This window comes from Mus musculus, chromosome 2, assembly GCF_000001635.26.
Source record: "Mus musculus strain C57BL/6J chromosome 2, GRCm38.p6 C57BL/6J".
Taxonomy (NCBI): domain Eukaryota; kingdom Metazoa; phylum Chordata; class Mammalia; order Rodentia; family Muridae; genus Mus; species Mus musculus.
In genome coordinates, this window is record NC_000068.7 from 157,097,055 (window position 1) to 157,118,383 (window position 21,329).

At 44.6% G+C, this 21,329-nt stretch overlaps 1 protein-coding gene across 2 annotated transcripts in view; it reads right to left on the reverse strand.

Moving 5' to 3' along the window:
* Positions 1–479: 479 nt before the first annotated feature.
* Positions 480–21,329, reverse strand: part of Samhd1 (SAM domain and HD domain, 1) — a 37,563-nt gene continuing 16,713 nt past the window's right edge. The window contains exons 7-17 of one of the 2 annotated variants that reach the window (NM_001139520.2): positions 19,298–19,453; positions 17,168–17,268; positions 15,746–15,887; positions 13,494–13,585; positions 12,363–12,478; positions 10,375–10,511; positions 9,177–9,269; positions 7,778–7,882; positions 4,667–4,804; positions 4,267–4,389; positions 480–2,449 (exon numbers count right to left, since the gene is read on the reverse strand). In NM_001139520.2, coding sequence (NP_001132992.2) covers positions 4,306–4,389; positions 4,667–4,804; positions 7,778–7,882; positions 9,177–9,269; positions 10,375–10,511; positions 12,363–12,478; positions 13,494–13,585; positions 15,746–15,887; positions 17,168–17,268; positions 19,298–19,453 — 1,164 coding nt within the window. In that variant the 3' untranslated portion in view covers positions 480–2,449; positions 4,267–4,305. The remainder of the gene's footprint in view (positions 2,450–4,266; positions 4,390–4,666; positions 4,805–7,777; positions 7,883–9,176; positions 9,270–10,374; positions 10,512–12,362; positions 12,479–13,493; positions 13,586–15,745; positions 15,888–17,167; positions 17,269–19,297; positions 19,454–21,329) is intronic. The other variant, NM_018851.4, reaches the window with a different exon arrangement.

Sequence of the window (21,329 nt, forward strand, 5' to 3'; positions counted from 1 at the left end):
CTTGGACATTATGTAGATCTGGACGGAGGCTGAACCTCTGTAGACAGAACCCAGGGGGCTTGAGAGGAAAGAGCTTGTTTTCAGGCACGAGAGTCTTTGAGCTTACGCCCCCATACCCTTCCCGTGCATGGTCTGCCTTCTGCTGGAAAGGAGCCGGCTATAGCCTGCTTTTATTTTGGTGAGGAAAACCAAGTACCTGGGACCTTGTCCGTACTACTGTCCTGCAGACCCCACACAATGCTGTGACACCAAGAAGCATCTATGTGGGCCCTACAGAATATATTCCTTCGTACAGGAATCCAAACCGGGCATGCAGGGTATGAGAGTCTGCGATTAAGGAGCTTGCCTCTAGTTTCAGGATAGAAACGCTCATGAAAGCTTTATGGCAGCTGTCCCCTACCCAACTGATGTCACCGTCACTAAACCTGTGGTTCTATTTACAGCAAGCTGACAGTATTCAGTAACTCGAGAGACTAAGCTGTTAAAATCTCCATTTTTAATGCAGTCTCGTAAACGACACAGGTACTCACAAGGAAAACAGCATCAAAGGCAGAAAATGGGTCAGATTTGTTTCCCACATACCATGGTACAAAATTAGGACTACAAAACTCCACAATAAACCATAATGATTTAAAAAATATAGACTGGCAAAAATACAAAAATATTCGCAGAAAACTTTCCACTTCTTAACCTTGAGTCTGGGCACACAAAGGGGAGGGGGACCCCTAGCTGTCTCGTGGATCTACAGAGGCACCGTGGCTAGTGGGGGAGCTAGCACCTCCCGTGTGCATTTATGACCCCATAGTGGCAGACACACCAAATACTCTTCACCCATGAGTGGACAAGACAGAACGTGGCTACCCGGAGGAGAGAGGCAGCACAAGGCTGCTCGCCCGGGAGAGCATCATCACTAAGATGTCGCCTCCAGCTCCTGCCTCTGTCCCCACTGCCTGCATCTCTAGCATTTCTGTTGACCACTGTTGGCTCCAATTGGACTCAATTCCTGGTAAAGCTGTGCAAAGTGGGGGTGAGGGGGGCAGCAGGGAGAACCACAGCGGCTCGGCACTGGTAGGAACAGCAAGCTACAAAGAGAACCTGAGACTCACTGCGCAGTCTGCTAAGCTCACAAAGGCAGTCCAGAATGTTCTAAAACCCGTAAACACACTGCAGCAACAGTGGTGCCGGAGAGAGCAGCCAGAGGGTGGGGTCGGTGGTCAGCTGACCAGTTCAGCTCAGAAGAGATGGGCGAAGACCTGTCCCCAGGCTGGCAGCAGTGAGTCCCCTGGGGCTGGAGGGGTTGCAGGTGCTTTAAAACTCTGATTTTGTCTGGAGTCACGACAGACTCAGGAGTAGCCTGGTATGAGGTGTCCTCTGAACCTAGCCTCTCCTAAAGCAGGGGACAGGGGGAGTTGTACCAGGAAGACAGAGATGGAGCTGAGGTCATCGGTAGAGTACCCGCCTGACACACCTCAGCTCCTCTGAGGAAAGAACTGCTCCCGATGCCCCCCATGCCTGGCACTTAACAGGGATGGAAGTGGTGGGGTGTTGTGGGGGGAGCAGGGTGCCGGGCACCTCTTCAGTGGGCTGGGATTTTGGTTTTTTTTTTAACTACACGGCGCATCACAATTTCCATTCTAGTTTGTACCCTTGTCTCAATTCCTGATTTAAAAACAAAAGGCAATCCTTTGTCCCAAGAGTTCAGGATAGATGGGAGAGTTATCCTGGGAAATAGGTTGCTAAAGGAGAAAGGTTTCAGTCAGTGCTAAAAATACACCAGATAATGCTTCTTACAGCATCTGTCTCAGTCAAGAGACACCACGGCCAAGGCAACTCTTATAAAGGAAAGCGGTTAACTGGGGGTGTGCTTACAGCTTCAGAGGGTTAATCCACCATCATGGCGAGGAACAGGCGCTGTGTGGTAGCTGATGGACAGGAGGGAGGGAGGGAGGGAGGGAGGGAGGGAGGGAGGGAGAGAGAGAGAGAGAGAGAGAGAGAGAGAGAGAGAGTACAAGAGCATGCACATCTTCTGTGACACACTTCCTATAGCAAGGCCACACTGTCTCGATCCTTGTAATCCTTTCAAACAGTTCCACTCCCTGGTGACCAGGCATTGAATTATATGACCTTATGGGACCATTCTTAGTCAAACCACCACAGGCTAGATAGGAAAAATTTGTTAATGTTACCATTTTTCATTTTGAATGAAAACGAGACCCCCCCACCCCAGCACGAGAATACATTCCAGATACTAAATAAAGGTCATTGGTGGGCCCGGATTATATTTCCTAACTTAATTGTGAAGAGGGAAAGAGGTTTTTGAAAAGAACTAACCGCAGATATTCACTTAAAATTTTAGACATGTTTTTACTTTGGATACTTCTTGGAGGCAAGATGAAGTCTTATTATTCCATTTCAGAGGTGTTATGAGTGGAGCTATAATGTCACCATCCTATTAGAGAGAGAGAGAGAGAAAAGAGAGTCAGGACACAAAGAAAAGCCAGTTTCCATCATTGTATCTGGGCTGTGTCTCAGACACACACACCTCTGTCCTGAACATAGATTGCTTCTACATACACTTCCTCTTGAGAAATTCAAAGCTGTACATGTCCTGTGACTATAAACTAGAAAACACCATAGTCCTAAGCAGACAGAGGTCTCATGGGAAACTGGCTGAGTCACAGGACACAGCTGCCCAGAGCTGCCTGAGTTCACACCCTGCATGGGGCTCACGGGGAGACAGAAGCTATACTGCAGGCTTGCTTCTCTTTTCTCTAGTCTCCTCGAAAACAAATGAGCCAGGTCTGCAAATGGGGGAGGACACAGAGGAGGACAGGGACAAATGACACCCAGAACCCTGGGACCTTTTTCTTTAAATAAACCTCTTAACTTTGGCCCCATTAACACAGCTCCAGCCACATGCACCCTTCCACCCAAGGGTCACACAATGACCCGAGAGGAGGAAGCATGAGCACCAAGGCCCCTGGCCGTGCACGCCTCCTGGAACAAGGCCGGGCTGCCTCTGACCATTCGTCTCAGGTACTCAGCACCTCTTAACCCGCCACTCAAACCCGCCACTCTCGTCTCCTTTCTAGCCCTTGGGTGGAGTCATAGTCTGGAGATGAAGAGGGCAGTGCAGCCTGAGTAGTTTCCCTCCCATCTCCTCTGGCATGGGCTTCAGGGCGTCACCACTCTATGGTTCCAGCTGCTGGAAGGGGCCTCAGCTCCTGGACGCCCACCTGCTCCCTCAGCCTGTCCTAAACTACAGTAAGATCACCCGGGCACTGAGTCACTGTTCCATTTGTTCCTTCGGTTACTTTGGTAACGTCCGGATGTTAAATGTCTTCTGCTGAGCACACCGGATCTGACTGGACAGAGCTCCTGGGAGCTGCTGCTCCTCTCAAAGGCAGCCGCGTTGTAAAGCGCTTACATCACACCTTCGGACTTCAGCTCCAGCAGGTGTTAAGAATGCGAACTGAAAGATTTCACTTGCTCCAGTTCAATGGCTTCAGGCTGCCCCTGGCACACGGATGGCAGGGGGCATCCACCACTCGATGCTGCTCCTGAAAGGGCTCATGGTCTCTGTTAGCTTTTCAGCTTTCCCCGTGCTGTTTCCGTCTCAATGCCCGCCTAATGGCCCTGCTGCTGGCCCTGGAAACAGCCGCTGATCTCTCTCCTCCTTTAGGAGCTGGCCTGTAAGCTTCTCCTGATGCAGGCTTTTCTCATCTAGCCAAGTCTGGCAAGATCTCCTTTGCACCCCAAAGCACGTAACACTACACAATTGCTTTTCACTTGTATGTCTGTGGTACACACTTAGAATGAGACACAGGCACTAAGGAACTATGACCCTCTTAGGTACTGGCTTCATCGTGGTTCCTAACACAGGGCCTGACAAGAAATAGACCATGGTCTAAGGCACTTACCACACACACATTCTATTTCTGTTTTCCTTTAAAAAATAAAAGTGTGTGTATGTTGTGTGTGTCTAAGGTATGTATGTGTGTGTGTGTGTGGTATGTGTGTTGTGTATGATATATGTGTATTCTGTCTATGTATGTGGTATATATGTGGTATGTGTGTGATGTATATGTGTAGTGTGTGTGTGCTGAGTGTGATATATGTGTATTGTGTCTATCTATATGTGTATGTGCAGGGGGTGTATATGTGTCTTGTGTGTGTGCGGGCAATCTTGACTGTGCAGGCACAAACTCCTCAACCTCTTTTAGAATTTTCCCTCGGCATTTCTTATTTTATGAGTATGGTACCCACGGAGGCCAGAAGAGGGCATCAGATCCTCTGGAACTGGAGTTACAGCTGGTTGTGAGCCGCATGTGGCTGCTGGGTGCTGGGAATTGAATCAGGGTCCTCAGCCATCTCTCCAGCCCCACATTGCTACAATTTAAATGAGAACTTCTCAGTGGATAAGAAGGATCACTTTCGGGCTTTCCTTAAAGATTGAAAAGTACACCAGGCACCTCTGTGGCTGCATCCCTACACTCGCATCTTGGGAAGCGAGGCAGGGGACCTGAAACTCAAGGCCAACCTCGGCTACACAGCAAAGTTGAGACCAATCTGAGCTACATAGGACCCTGTCTCACCCCAACTCCAGGTTTCTTTTTTTTTTTTCTTTTTCTTTTTTAATGTACGAGGATGAGCGAGCGTCCCCCACCTGTGGCTTGGTGAAGTCCCTGAGCGCACACCACTGAACAAAGTGCTTCCCGGCGGCGTCCAGGCTCTTCCCGTCTTTCTTCTTACAGTACACCCGAATGAGCTGCTCTGCAAATTTCTCTGGCAGCAGTTGTGACACCTTTTTTTTTTATAAAAAGAAAAGATTTTATTTTAGCTTTGAGTTCACTCTGCCAAGAACTACTCAGCTGCCTCCCAGGTTCTGAGGAACCATTTTTTTTTTTTTTTTTTTTTTTTAAAACTAGCTCCTACTTTTTTTTTTTTTAATATATTTATGTAAGTACACTGTAGCTGTCTTCAGACACTCCAGAAGAGGGCATCAGATTTTGTTACGGATGGTTGTGAGCCACCATGTGGTTGCTGGGATTTGAACTCAGGACCTTTGGAAGAGCAGTCAGTGCTCTTATCCGCTGAGCCATCTCTCCAGCCCCTGAGGAACCATTTTTAATGTTGAGTTAAAAGCACTGCGCTGCTCTCCTGTTTTATTCCAATTATAATTCAAAGGAGAAAATACTTATTTACTGCAAAATGCCTCAGAATTTTATGTTAATTACTATGGAGCAATGGGCTTTGCACAGACAGCCTGGTCTCCCCTGGTGGGACCAGATGGGTGTTAATTTCCACCTACAAGGGATGGAAGGCATTCAATCATGTCTCCTGGACCCCTGGCTCCTGAAGAAGTTACTGCACCCACAGGAGAGGCATGTGGCTTTCAGTCACGTAGACAATGTCCTAAGCTTCTGGTATTCTGGCTAAACGCCTCCCTACAGTTACCTAGCAACAGCAAGATAGCCTAGCCCACTATAAGAGGGGCTGCTTGGCCCTACCTCTCTCTCTCTTTCTCTCTAAGCTTTTACCTCTCATACTCTCTAGCCTTCCTTCTCTCTCTCTTCCCCCCTTCTCTCCCTCTCTCTTTCTACCTTCTTTCTTTCTCCCTGCCTTTCTACAATAAAGCTCTAAAACCATAGACTGTCTCTGACCACCAAGGTCCACCATGCTTGAAAATTGGGATAGGCTTTTTCCTAACGAGCCGCTCTAACCTCCCGCCAGAAGGCCTTCCTATGCTGCAGCCAAGGAACGGACTAAGAACTCTCGCCTGTGTAGGAACCACCCAGTGACCCCCTCTCCCCCTGCCCTCTTGTCCCTTATCTCCAGGGCCAAGTGTCGCCCGGGGCCCCTATTCTGTTCTCAGCTCCTCTGCCGTGTCCAGTGTGGGATGCCGGAGGCTGAGAACCTGGTACCTGGGGCTGCCCCTTGTCCACCACCCGCCGTGTGGGGTCAGTGGCTTAAAAGCCTGAAAGATACAGGACATAAATTATATACATACCACAGACTCTCATGTAAGATATACAGATAAGCCCATTTAACTTGTATAACTTCAGCCATGGTCCACTAGATGTTGTAGCTGACACTTAAGACCAAACACTGCACTTTAAATGATATTCAGCAACCAGGAGACACTGGAAATTGCCTGTTATTATACCTCTTTTTTTGAGATAAAGTCTCATGATTGTAGCCTGGGCTTACCTTGAACTAAGGATCCCATGTTCTAGGTGTATCTAGCACTTTATTTAAAAAAGTTTTTTTTTTTTTTTTTTTTTTTTTGTGGATCAGGGATTGAACCCAAGGCCTCAGGGTATGCAAGGTGAATATTTCTCACAACTGAGTTCTGTTCCTACCTCTCTTTTTCCTCCCCTTCCTATTTTGAGAAAATGTCTTAGGCTCTTGGTATCAAGGCCTGTACCACTATATCCAGACACATATGTATATATAGGTCTATTTCTTTATATATAGATTTTCTGGCTGGCCTCGAACTCAGAGATTCACATGTCTTTGCCTCCCAAGTACTAGGATTAAAGGCGTGCGCCACCACTGCCTAGTTAGATTTTCTTTTTCTTTTCTTTTTTTTTTTTTTTTTAAAGATTTATTTATTGATTATATGTAAGTACACTGTAGCTGTCTTCAGATACACCAGAAGAGGGAGTCAGATCTTGTTACGGATGGTTGTGAGCCACCATGTGGTTGCTGGGATTTGAACTCAGGACCTTTGGAAGAGCAGTCGGGTGCTCTTACCTGCTGAGCCATCTCACCAGCCCGATTTTCTTTTTTTTTTTTGAGGAAGGGTCTTACTACTGTTGCTGTGGGTGGCCTGGAACTCACTATATAGACCAGGCTGCCTCACAGACATCCACCTGACTATGACTCTGGACTGCTAGGATCAAAGGTGTATACTACCATGCCCAGCTAGACACAGTTATTTAATATTGCTGTTTGTTTTATCTTGAGAGAGTCTTGTGTACCCCAGGCTGGCCTTCAACTCCTGACTCTTAGCTTCCCAAATGTGGGGATTACAAGTATGTACTAGCATCCCTGGCTTATGCTTTACTTATAAAAACAAATTCATTAGTTTTATTTTATGTGTGTGTGTTTTACCTGTAGTATGTATGTGTGTATATATGTATGCATACCACATACATGCTAGAAATCAAACCAGTGTTCTCTCCCAGAGCTGTAAGTACTCATAATCACTGAGCCATTTCTCTAGCCATGCCTTTTTACAGGTGAAAATAGATTTTTCTGTCATGCAACACATGCTGACCAGTTTCTCCTCCTCCGATCCTCTCAGCTCCCCACCCCCTCCCCAGAACCACTCCCCCTCCTCCATCTCCCATCAGAAAAGAGCGGGCCTCCCAGAGACAACCAAACATGACAAAACAAAACACAATCAGACAAGGCAAAAGCCCTCACATCGAAGCTGCATCAATCAACGTGACAAGAGGAAAAGAGTCCCAAGAACAGGCAAGAGTCAGAGACACGCCGTTCCCACAGTTAGGAGTCCCAGGGAAGCACCAAGCTAACAGCCACAGCACACATGCAGAGAGCGTGGTGCAGAGCCAGGAGGCCCAGTGCTTGCCACCTCGGTGTCTGAAAGCCTGTGTGAGCCCTGCTTAGCTGACTCAGTGGGCTGCACTCTCTGTTTATTTTTAACAGTACACACTAACTTTACAACCTGATTAGTATGCAGAACACAAACTGACTTTAAGACTTGCCAAACACATACCTCTAGAGCGGACCTTTCTTACGTGACCATTACCTGCTCTTTATTGATCCTGACCGCTTGCTTGCTGTTGCTCTTACAATAGAAGTGAACACGATCGATTGGATTCTTGTCTTCCATCCCATAATCCACATTGATAACCTTAATTAAAACAACAGACAAGTAAGCAATCACATAATGACGCGAGACGTGAGAAATGAACTGAGTCCTCTGGGGGCTCAGAAGTAGGGATAATGGACATCATCATACATGGGATAAAAATAACTGGCACATGACCACCTCTGGGGATTTGGTCTAGGAACCTGGGTGGAGGGGGAAGGGTCTATGAGTATTCACCTAAGCAGGGTACAAAGGCATTGCCTCACATGTGATAGACACCAAGAGATAGTAGACAACGTCTGTGTACGCATGGGTATGAACAAGAGCAGGCCAGGTGTTGGCTTTGGCTGGCACTCTTTAGGTGTCATGCACTTCATTTTTCTGAGACAGGCTCTCTCACTGGCTGGGAGCTCATCCAGTCACTTAGGCCGGAGGTCCAGGGAGCCGCAGGGTCCTCTGGTCTTTCCATCCCTAGTTCTGGCCTGAAAAGTGTGTGCTGCCATCCTTTCTCTCTCTCTCTCTCTCTCTCTCTCTCTCTCTCTCTCTCTCTCTCTCTGTGTGTGTGTGTGTGTGTGTGTGTGTGTGTGTGTGTGTGTGTATGTGTGCGTGTATTGTCTATGTGTGAGTGTGTGTGTCTGTGTGAATTTTTTTAAGCGGATTCTGCAGACAGAACTCAGGTCCTCAGGCTAACGTGGCAGTAGAAATATAAGTGAGCAGGAAAGAGCCAGGTAGGAATCTAAGAATTCAGAATTCAGAAGGCATTTCCTTGAGTTTGCCCCCAAAGGAGAAAAAAGGCAGCAAGATGGATGTAGTGTTTTTTTTTGTTTTTTGTTTTTTTTTTTTTTTCAGATGAAAGACTGTCTAACTGCTAAAGGGAAAGTCTATAGGAGGAGGGACAGGACTGGCGGTGTTGGCTTACAGAAGACATGAATGCAGAACGGGCTCCTCAGGTGCAGTGTCAAGCAGGGTGGGCATTAGCCACATACACTGACTAGGCTGGCCTTGAACTCAGAGATCAGCCTACCTTTGCTACCCAAGTGCTGGAATTAAAGGCATGCACCATCCTGCCCACCCACCTCCCTGAAGGGAAGGCATTTTTTTCCTTTTTCTTTTTCTTTTCTTTTCTTTCTTTCTTTTTTTTTTCCGAGACAGGGTTTCTCTGTGTAGCCCTGGCTGTCCTGGAACTCACTTTGTAGACCAGGCTGGCCTTGAACTCAGAAATTCGCCTGCCTCTGCCTCCCGAGTGCTGGGATTAAAGGCATGCACCACCACACCCGGCAGGCATTTTTTTAAAACACAAATTTTCATTGAGTCTATTCTTGGGCCCACTTCTTACATCAACTATGAAATCTTCGGCCTTCAGTTCAACATCCGGGGCTTTTTCAGGTTTGGCTTTAGCAACTTCTTGGGGAAGCCGTTCATATTCTTCCTAGAAGAGATAAGACCCCCAATTAGGATCCAGTTTGTCATTAAGCACTTATACCACGTTACTTCTCTTCTTCGGCAAAGGAAAACATAGATACCCCGACAAGACAGCTCCACTGCCTGCTGGCTTCGAAATGAACAGGGCACTCTTCATTAAAAAACAAACAAAACCAACCATCACAGTTCAGAAAGAACGTTGCATTTATCTATCTATGGCTACCTCCTGCTGTTTTTGCAGTGACTAGTGTTGCACGCAGCCCCTGTGACCCTCTCCCAGCATCTCCCCAGAAATCTGCTTAGAGCAGCAAGCTCGCCTTTCCCAGGCCTTCTGTATTTCTGGCCACATACAATACAAACGACATGCAAAATCTAAGGAGCCGACTGTCACAGTGCTGGTCCAGTTCCTGAGCAATGACAGACTTTTAGTAGTTAAGTTTTCGGACAGTCAAAAGTTAAAGGTTGGGGCTGGTGAGATGGCTCAGCGGGTAAGAGCACTAACTGCTCTTCAGGAGGTCCTGAGTTCAAATCTCAGCAACCACATGGTGGCTCACAACCATCCGTAGTAACATATGACACCCTCTTCTGGTGTCTAAAGACAGCTACAATGTACTTACATATAATAAATAAATTCTTTAAAAAAAAAAGTCTCAAATACCTTTAAAAAAAAGTTAAAGGTCAATTTTTGACTGCATGGTGTCAAGTGTCCCTAATCAGCATTGCTTAAGGGTCAACAATAGACAAAAAAACCCCGCCTTCTCAGAGTCTTAGTGGCGTTTGCACGGGTCTTATTTTGAGGGATTTCTGCCTTAGATATCCATTTTCCAGTGGTTGGATCTATCTAAAATTTGAGGCCCTTATTGAATTTGAGAGGGCATATTTACAGTTGTCTAGACCTGCCTTTGGGTCCTACCTGACTCCTTTCATGAACAATTTATTGACTATTGCTCAGCCTCAGTTTCTTATCTGGTAAATGGGTCTAAGAATATTGAGAAGACTAAATGAGAATAAACAGGAGACGTGGTTGCTGTGATAGACTAATGGCTTGCTCTTGAGAACAGTGGTTCGATCAACCCTCCACTAACAACAGGGTTGCTGGTGATTCAACTTACCTTCCTAATCTTCTCACGCTTTGGCTGGGTCTCACCCAAATACTTGTATAGATTGCGGCATTCAATGTTCCTTAAAATACTTTGGGCCTCAGACAACTGTGGATCAGTAGAGTGTAAAACCTCCAGAAAAATGTTATCTGTCAATGTGATGAAATTTCATTCACGTTAAAACGATGGCAGGATTTAAAGACACTCCACTGGGGTCCTGAAATGGTCTCAATAAGGCAGGAACATTATGATGTCTGAGTCAAAGAAGATGGCAGCAAGAGAGGGAGAAGGCACGGGCAGAAGGGGGTGAGATGAACTGAGAGTGCATTGGAACCAACGGATCGAGCTGGCGCAGGCAGTACACAGAGCCTAACGTATTACTGTGGGGCCTTCATTTTTGTAAATGAGACAAATCTTGCTACTTAGTCCCAGATGGCCTTAAACATTTACAAACAAAATGATGTCTATGATCTACTTAAAATGGCCCAATGTCTGCAGAAAGAGGTACGTGGGGAAAACTTCTGTGCAGTAACAGTTGAAGCTAAGTGACCAGTACATGTAAGTTTGTAAACTGACCTAATTAAAGGTTCTTTTTTAAGTTTTAAAATATTTTATTCTATGATCACAATAGACGGGGAAAAAATCTCTTCTTTCAATTTTCTTTACAACTTTTCTAATTCAGATATCCTTCAACCGAGTTTATGATCCTCGCTTTCCACACAAGCGCTGTATGTGTATACAATTTTCTTGCTTTGTGTTTCTTTTTTGAGAGAAGGTCTCATTCTTAGAGAAGCTTGAACTCACGATGGAGCTCAGGCTGGTCTCCACTTGTGGCAATCCCCCTGAGTAGTGGGTTTAAAGGTATAATGTTACGGTAAATCTCCAACCCCAAAAAGCCTGGGCAAAGAAATCATAATTCAATTAATATGAATACAAGCTACACGACTAGATTGGGCAGATCTACCGCTATGCTACTGTACTCCCCAGCTAGGAGGAACTTGTGGTTCCTCCAGCCCACGTGCTTCTGCTCCATTGTCCTTCCTCCTCCTCCCTCCCCTCTGTCATCCTCTCTCTCTTCCTCCCCCAAACTTTTCAGCTCCACCTTCCTTTCTACTGCCCAATCACCAGCTCTAGCCTTTATTTTACCAGTTAAGGTGGGGAGAAGGCTCACAAGTCACCTGTGGATGGGATTCACTCCCTGCCTGGAGCTCCTCCCAGGAAAATGGAATTAGCATCAAATACAAGACCAATCTATCCACAACAAACAGTGTGAGCCACTGCATCCGGCTGGACAGTGTGAGCCACTGCATCCGGCTGGACAGTGTGAGCCACTGCATCCGGCTGGACAGTGTGAGCCACTGCATCTGGCTGTGTGAATACCATTTTTTTTTTAAATGAAACATTTGAACACTGCAGTATGTATCTCCCAAGAACAGGAACATTTACTTTTTAAAACATAAATAAATGAGCCAAGAAATTTAACAGTGATATTTTTAAAAATTGTTAACATGTCTTAATAATGTAACTTAAGCTTTTCACCATTAGTAACAGTGAAACCAAGCAAATATGTAGATAAACTAATGGTCACATGCTTTTAGTCTTTGAAAATCTAGAGCTAGACCAGTTCCTTGCCGGAATGCTGGCCTTTAGGGCAGATCAGGGAGCCATCCTGCCTATGCTGCTGCCACGATGCACTGTTGAACCTGATCAGGTGATTAAGGTGATAGTCCTCAGATTTCTCCACTATAAACTTTTTTGGGGGAGTGTGGTGCTGTGGACTGGACCCAGGGCCTCATATGGCATTCCTATCTACCATCAGCCCTTAATTAACGACCTGCTGGGTTTGAGTCTGTATGATACCCTAGCAACCTTTCAGCCTTTGACTTAGCGCTCAGTGCTGACAAGGTTGTTTGTTTGTTTTTTTTTAATTTTAGTTTAAAATTTTTAGTATTAATCTAGTTGTATTAGGTAGCAACAAATATTGTGTCTTGAGTGCTTACCCGTCAACTTAGTGAAGGCTTCCATGTCATCAATGGCTGTGGAAATGCGGAACTTCTTCCCGGCAGTCCCTGTAATCTCCACGTAGGGGTCTGCTTTGAGGAAGGCATCTGTAATCCTGAGGTCATTTTGTAAAAACATAGAAGGAAATTTTGAAGATTTGCTTTGCATCGTGCACACAAGGATCCTTCTAGTTTAAGAAAACATATAAGGTACGGTCAATGTTTGAAAGACTACTGTGTATGACCGTGAGTTGCACACCTACTGTGCTCCAGGCAGGACAGCAGAGCTTTAGAGGCCTTGAGTTGCACACCTACTGTGCTCCAGGCAGGACAGCAGAGCTTTAGAGGCCTTGAGTTGCACACCTACTGTGCTCCAGGCAGGACAGCAGAGCTTTTGAGGCCTTGAGTTGCACACCTACTGTGCTTCAGGCAGAACAGCAGAGCTTTAGAGGCCTTGAGTTGCACACCTACTGTGCTCCAGGCAGGACAGCAGAGCTTTAGAGGCCTTGAGTTGCACACCTACTGTGCTCCAGGCAGGACAGCAGAGCTTTAGAGGCCTTTATGTTATTTGGTTTTTCCAATAATAAGGATACTCAGCCTCAATTTTATGGGTGCAGAAATAACATGATTTTCCTTTAAACAAGTTCAGGAGAAGTGTATTAAACCATGAACCAAAGGCTCTCCCTGACTCTGAACTGAAAACAAAATTACTTAAGCTCTTTTCTCCTCTTGAGACAATGTCTCAGACTGCCTTTAAAGTTGCTACATACCTGAAACGCTGAAATGACCTTGAGCTCTAGCGCTCTCTCTCTCTCTCTCTCTCTCTCTGGCATCACAGACCTGTACTACCACATTAATCTTTACATGTTTTTTCCCCTTTTTTGACAGGGTTTTTCTACATAGCCCTGTCTATCCTAGAACTCACTTTGTAGACCAGGCTGGCCTTGAACTCACACATATCTGCCAACCTCTGCCTCCAGATGCTGGGACCAAAGGTGTGCGATACCATGCCTGGTTTATGCTAGGCTTCTTTTAAGTATACCTTTTTCTACTATACAGCGTGCACTGGGGATGCTAATGTGGCAAAGCACCCTGCAAACTTTCACAGTGAAGGACCACTGACATCCTTACATTATGTCGATGAGGTTGCTGATCTTGTGTTGGTAAGCTCTTCGGTGTAAGCAGTTGCGAGTGTGGAACATGTCATACAGATTTCCAACCTCCTGTAAGGGAACAGAAACAGGACTGCAGGGTCAGATGGTGTCTACCTTTGTTTGGGAAAGGATCTCACAGACATCCTAGAACTCAGAGACATCTATCTGCCTCTGCCTCCTGAGTGCTGAAGGCACAATACATAAATAAATATAAAAAATGACAGAGCTTTAAAAAGGGCCAGCAAACAGAAAGACTTTCCTATAGCATAATTCCATACCACTTCCATTTTTTTAAAGATTTATTTATTATATATAAGTACACTGTAGCTGTCTTTAGACACACCAAAGAGGGCATCAGATCTCATTACAGATGGTTGTGAGCCACCATGTGGTTGCTAGGATTTGAACTCAGGACCTCTGGAAGAGCAGTCAGTGCTCTTAACCGCTGAGCCATCTCTCCAGCCCTCCATACCACTTCTTAAGTTAGATGAGTATCATCCAGTAAGGACCTAACAGGGTTGAAATTTCAGTTGTGTTAATTATTTAACTAGACCCTTCCACATACCTCACTGTGTTCACCTGGTAAATAGAAAGGATGGTTTGTCCTACCAAAACTCATATCCCAATTTAGTCCCTAAAGTAACAGCAGTAAGGGAGTGGTAGGCCCTTTAAGAGTGGATTAGGGTATCACAGCTCTGATCTCATGAAGTGACTAGGTTAGTTTGTGGAAGCAGGCTGTTATAAAGCCAGACTGGAACTGCCCTACCTCTCCTCAGGACCATTCTTGTTTGCACTTCCAGCTCTCGCCATGCATGGAACAGCATGGGATCCATACCAAAAGTAGAGCAGATGCTACTAGCACGCTCTTAAACTTCCTGTAGAACTACAAAGTAGATAAACCCCTTTTCTTCATAAATTACACAGGTGCAGGTATTGTTATAGCAACAGAACACAGACTGAAACAAACGAAATAGTAATACTAACTCGTAGGGTAATAAGAATTGAGTTGACCTATCAAAAGCACTTAAAACCTACCTAGAATAAGACTCAATAACTGTGGGGTTTAATTTTATTATTACTATTGTTATTGTTTAACAATGTAATAGAGGGGGCTGGAGAGATGGCTCAGCGGTTAAGAGCACTGACTGCTCTTTCAGAGGTCCTGAGTTCAATTCCCAGCAACCACATGGTGTCTTACCACCATCTGTAATGGGATCTGATACCCTCTTCTGGTGCATCTGAAGACAGTAACAGTGTATTCACATACATCAATAAATTTAAAACATGACAGAACTTTTAAAAAATAAAAGAAAAATATAATAGAGGAAAAAAGTGTTACGACAGTTAGATGCTAAGCATTAAAAGAGGTGTGAAGAGCTATAGAGATGGCTTAGCAGGTAGAACCCACCGGTGGTACTCTTCCATGTTAGGCATGTAAAGCTGCCTGTAACTCCAGCTCCAGGGCATGTGATGCCTTCTTCAGGCCTCTAGAGGAACCTGCACTCATGTTCATACACACGCATGCAGACACATATACACATAACTACAAATGATAATATGTCTGTTGTTGTTGTTGCTGTTGTTTTAAAGAGTATGTGGGGCTGGTGAGATGGCTCAGTGGGTAAGAGCACCCGACTGCTCTTCCAAAGGTCCAGAGTTCAAATCCCAGCAACCACATGGTGGCTCACAACCATCCGTAACGAGATCTGACTCCCTCTTCTGGAATGTCTGAAGACAGCTACAATGTACTTACATATAATAAATAAATAAATCTTTAAAAAAATAAATAAATAAAGAGTATGTGGGGCTAGCTAGAGAAATGTCACTAGTTAAGAGTCCTTGCTGCACAACCATCAGGACCTGGGTTCTGATCCCAGCACCTATGGAATACGCTGGGTGTGGTCGAGGGAGACAGAAACAGAAGATGACTAGGAAACACACATGAGGGGTAGGGAGAGACCTGGATGTGAGGGGTAAGGCAGAGAGCGCTGCAAGAGTGCAGCCTCGCACGCATTCACTCACGCAGGAGTGCAGAGCAAGCATACACACACACAGACCACACACATGCACATGATCTAAAAAAGTCATTCATGAGAAATAGAGAATTGCGAGGAGGAAGGAAATGAAAGAAAAGAAAGATGGCTTCTGGAATTTCCCAGCTGGCTGGATGCTCATCTTCACGTTCCAGATCGAGAACTGCATTTTTATTTTCTGGGGATGCGCTCTTACCTTTTCTCTCGAACAAATGTGCTTCACCTTACGGATGTAGGTCTTGTCCTCCTTGACCTTGTACTCCACTTCACAGATACGGGCAAACTTAATGAAGCGCTTGTAATCAAAATTATTTTGGATTCCAAGATGGTGACAGTCTCTAGAAAGTTCCAAAGCAGAGATAGGAAACTTTTCAACGAGGAAGCTGCCTTAAATACAAACACTACAGGCTTTGGATCTACCAGCTTGCAGAAGGCTGGTCAGGGCCTGGAGGATATACTGAAGGACACAGGGGGTGTAACTGAGCCAGGCAAGTCAGTGGGAAATGTCCTGGAAGAATGTGAGGGGAGTGGCTAGAGAATAAAGGACTGGAGAGCCATCACCAGGGACAGTGTGGGTGCTGGGTTATGAACTGTAAACTAACAGCAACAAGGCAGTTATCAAACAGCTAGGGGATTTTAAATCCTGACCATGTATTAAGTCCTATCTTAGTCAGGAATGATGGAACACACCTTTAATCCCATCACTCCAGAGGCAGAGGCAGGAAGATCTCTGAGTTTGAGACCGGTCTGAATTACACAGCAAGATCCAGACAGCAAGGACTACAAAGTGAAACTCTGTCTCAAAAAAAAAAAAAAAAAAAAAAAAAAAAAAAAAAATCTTCAAGCAATTGCAGAGTGCTTTTAGGTTTAACAGAGACACTTTATTTACAGAGCCACACAGATAGGTTTTTCGATGAGATGCTATGTAGTCTGAGATTTACTTTAAGATGATGGGAGATCTCTCAGGTGGCGAAGACAGGCAGATCACTGGTCTGCACAGTGAGACCTTGTCTCAAAACCATAATAAAATTGTAAGTGCAGAATAAACAAACAAACAAAAAGACTAGGCATGTGAGCCAGGCAGTGGTGGCAGGTGGATTTTTATGAGTCTAAGGACAACCTGGTCTACGTAGTGAGTTCAAGGCCAGCCAAGCCACATGCTGAGACAATGCATCAACAAACAAACAAAAGACTGATCAGGTACTGACGTTCACAGCAACTTGAGGCATGAGCTCCTAGAAGGTCGGCATTTGTTCTCACTTATTACTAAAATCTTTCAGTAAGTTTAAGAACAAAGTCTTGATCATGAAGATGAAAGCAGACAGAGAGAAAAAGGGGATTTTTCCTAGTTCAAAATGATAGTCTTCTACCTTGACCCCAGCCTGGGAGCTACCCCGACACCCAGAAGAAAGAGTGACTGTGGCGTAGGAAGAGGGGTGGAAGGAGCCCCGCGTCCTCAGGCTGAAGGGAAGGCAGTTTGCCTCCCACAGTGCCCATGAAGCCAGTGTCAGTCCATGCCAGGACCACAGAGCCCAGCTTCGGGCCAGGCAGTGTAGGCCCTACTGCTACATTTATACAAAGCTTCTTACCACCGCTTCTGGGAGTCTTCAGTGCGTACCTGGCAAAATAATCCCATTTGTCTACGTCGATGCCATTCCTCTTGTTAGACACTATCTCGTAAAGGAAGCTCTTCGTGGCAGGGCGGCCTTTATACGGCCACTGGAAAACAAGAGAATCTCATGGAAGATTTAGGTAGACAGACCTATTTATAAGCAACCGTATCGATCTGCAAATTATAAACAAGACGCTCAAGTTAGAAGATGATCATCTTTCTATCTCCTTCTCACTTCTAATGAAGTAGAAGGAGAAGAAACGGTGAAGTATGTGCTGTGCTGTGCTGTGCTATCACCACCAAGCCTTCCAGCCAGGGATGCAGCTCCAAGGTAGAGGCAGGTATCAGTGAGGGCCTGGACCTGAATGGCAGGCACTGTGAAAATAAATGAATAAATACCAAGTTTGTGAAGGATTGGTGGGATGGCTTAGCAAGTAAGGGCTTTTGCTCCCAACCTGACTACCTGAGTTCTATCCCCAGGACCCACAAGGTGGAAGGAGATTTTAAAACGGACTCCAACAAACTGTCCGTGACTTCCACATGTAGCCCCCCCGCCCCGCCTCTCCACAACACACACACAGATAAGTAAAAATGTAACTTAAAATTTTTACAAGTGGGGCTGGAGAGATGGCTCAGTGGTTAAGAGCACTGACTGCTCTTCCGGAGGTCCTGTGTTCAAATCCCAGCAACCACATGGTGGCTCACAACCATCCGTAATGAGATCTGGTGCCCTCTTCTGGTGCATCTGAAGACAGCTACAGTGTACTTAGATATAATAATAAATAAATCTTTAAAAAAAAGTTTTTTACAAGTATATAAATAAAATGTTAGGTCTTCCGGTGCCATCGAAAGGACACTACTAATACATTTCCCCAAACCAACAATATGTTTATTTAATTACAAACTAGTAAAAAAAAGTTCCTTAAATGTTAAACCTTGAATGTATATATTAAAATAATAATGTCTTTCACTAAGTGTGGGGACTCTATAACCTCAGCACTCAGAAGACTGAGGCAGGATTATAACTTCAAAGTCAGCAGGGCCTATAAAGCAAGACTTCTCTCTCCTGCCCTCCCCCAGGGAAAAACAAAAAAAGAAATCCCTCTTTCTGTGTGCACATATATGTATGTATTTATGTATGTGTGTATATATGTATGTATGTAATGTATGTATATACTAATAGATTTCTCTTAGTTCCCTCCTTCCCGATTTTGCTGCTGTTGTTTTCATTCTGTAGCCCAGGCTGTCCTGGAGCTCACTCTATAGATCAGGCTGCCCTTGAACTCAGAGATCCACACCCAGCTCCCCCCCCTTTTTTTCTTTTGTAACCCAGTCTCACCTTGAATTCATTTTATAGGTGAGGAAGACCCTACCTTCACCTCTCTCCCTCCTCTCGGGACAGACTGCAACAGCCATGTGCCAGCATAGCTGGGTTATAAAACAGCTGGGTTTTAAAACAGCTGCACAGCTACTCTCAAGACAAGACATTCAAAGCATGTTTGAAACTAAATTTTTGTTTTAGAAATGAGATAATTGTTCCTCAATCTAGCTCCTGTGTGTTTGTGTGTGTGTGCACATACAAGATGCACCAGAGGTCAATTGAGTGTCTTCTGCCTCTCACAGTGTTGGGGTTACAAGCCTGTGTCCAGCAATGCTTTTTTTTTTTTTAAATTGTTGTGGTTGTGTTATTTTGTTTACTTGAGACAGGTTCCCCCTATGAAGGGCTGGGTGTCCTGGAACTGTCTATGTAGACCAGGTTGGCCTCTGCCCCTTGAGTGGTGGAACTAAAGGTGTCTGTTACCAAGTGTGGCTTGTGACATGGATGTGAGAGATCTGAATTCTGATGCTTGCACAGCGAGCCCTCTCACTACTGAGCCGTCTCTCCGGCCCACGGTGCATACATTCACATTTTGATCCTCTTGCTTCTGCATCCCAAGTACACTAACTATCGTTTGGGGTAAATAATGTCTAACGGACTCAAGATTAGGGAAAAATACGTCACTCGGTTATATAAGAAGGCAAATGCACGAAACTTACATCTTGACACTTAGCACTGAATGTATAGCTCTGAAAGAATCCAGACGACATCAGATAGGAAATACCAGCTGGCTTTGATTAACACAAATAAAAACTTACCAAGGAATCTTTGACTGGTGTTATAGGTGGTCCCATAATTTGTTCCTTGATAAAGGTAATGTCTTCTTCAGGGACGAGACCATAGTTCTTCATGACAAGTTTGAGTTCATTAGAATTGACCAGATGCTCAAACATCTCAATGGAGCCCTGTTCGTGCTGGGGGAAGTCAGTAGAATACGGCTTAGTACAGGTTCTCAGCCACCGGGGGCTCTAATGAAACAGGCTGTTCTGGATTCTAGGTCCTGCTCAGGTGAAGTCCCACCACATGCTAACTATCCAGTTTCCAACAACATTGTTACAGCTTTTAAGTTAGTCAATATTTTACTTGTCTACAAAAAATTTTCATTTGGTTGGCTGTTTTTTTGAGACAGAGTCTCACTATGTAGCTCTGGTTGGCCAGGAACTTGCTATATAGACAAGGCTGGCCTTGAACTCACAGAGATCCACCTGTCTCTGCCTTCTGAGTGCTGGAATTAAAGGGGTGCATCATCACGCCCTGTCACAAACAACTTTTATTAGTCTTTAAAATGCACAACGGGAGGAGTCTCACTGAAGCGCTCTCAGATTCTCTCTTACTGACCCCCCCGCTCTACACCACCATTATATACCAGTTTATTATTCCATAAATACAATGAATAACACTTTATAAAATATAATAATTCACATTACCAAGGAGATTATTACCAGATCATATCGGTAGAATGACTATCATTCTAAAATTTAGGGTTTTTTTCCCCCCATCAACAGAACATTTGAAGTGATAAGCTGTTTGTTAGTGCTTCCACCTTGTGGTCTACTAGGATATTGCACTGCTAGGAACTCAAAATCCCAGCTCTGGCGTCAAGATCTGAACTGAATTCTCAGATCTGTCACCTCTTTGCTCACCTCCTTGCTCCCATCTCTGCTCACTCATCACAATCACTGCAAAGATCAAATGACCCCAGAGACATCCGCCCTATTGTGCATTTTAACAAAACTGACTCAAAATGAAAACAAACCTGAAATGATCCTATAACTATTTTGAATTGGCTCAACTATGAACAGATATCTGTTCATAATTAACAGATATCTTATCAACGTATGTTATCTTGATGATATGTTTTCTGTTTTGAGTAAAGGTCTCATTACATGACCCACATTGACCTAAACTCACTACACAGCGTGGCCTGGAGCTTGCAATTGACTCCTTGTGGCCTCTGGAGTAATTACTGGAGAATGCTGGATCACACTGTGTGAATTCAGGCACACAATCACTGTTTGAAGTACAAAATCATATTATCCAATAATAGTAATTAGGGAAGCGTGAGACATGGGGTTGGAGAAGTGGCTTAGAGGTTAAGAAAACCTGCTATCCACGCCGAGGACCTGGGTTTGGGCTCCAGCACCAGCATGGTGACTCACACCATCCGTTAGTGCAGATCCAGGGTATCCAATGGCTTATTCTCACCTCTGTACCAGGCACGAAAGTGATCACACACATGTGCATTCAGGCAACACTTATAGAAAATAAAATACATAATTTTAAAAATCCTGTGAAATTGGATCTGGGAAATAATTTTCTTAAAAAGTGTGAAACAGAATCTAGGAAGATTCATTATATATGGGAAGTTTGAAAGTGTTAATAAATTTAGATCTATGAGAAAAGGATTGACTACTATTCAAAAACATTATCCTTATTAAGCTGGGGCTATAACTGCAGATAAGACAGTTAAAAGAAAAAAAAAGTATTCTTATAAATAAAGGGAAGATTGTATTTGTACTATTTGTATAGAAGAATTAATTCCACATGAGGTCAAGTATGAAATGAAAAAAGTAAATATATATTTTTTTAAAGATTTATTTATTTTTTTATTATATGTAAGTACATTGTAGCTGTCTTCAGACACTCCAGAAGAGGGAGTCAGATCTCATTATGGATGGCTGTGAGCCACCATGTGGTTGCTGGGATTTGAACTCCGGACCTTCGGAAGAGCAGTCGGGTGCTTTTACCCACTGAGCCATCTCACCAGCCCCTAAATATATTTTCTAAAGG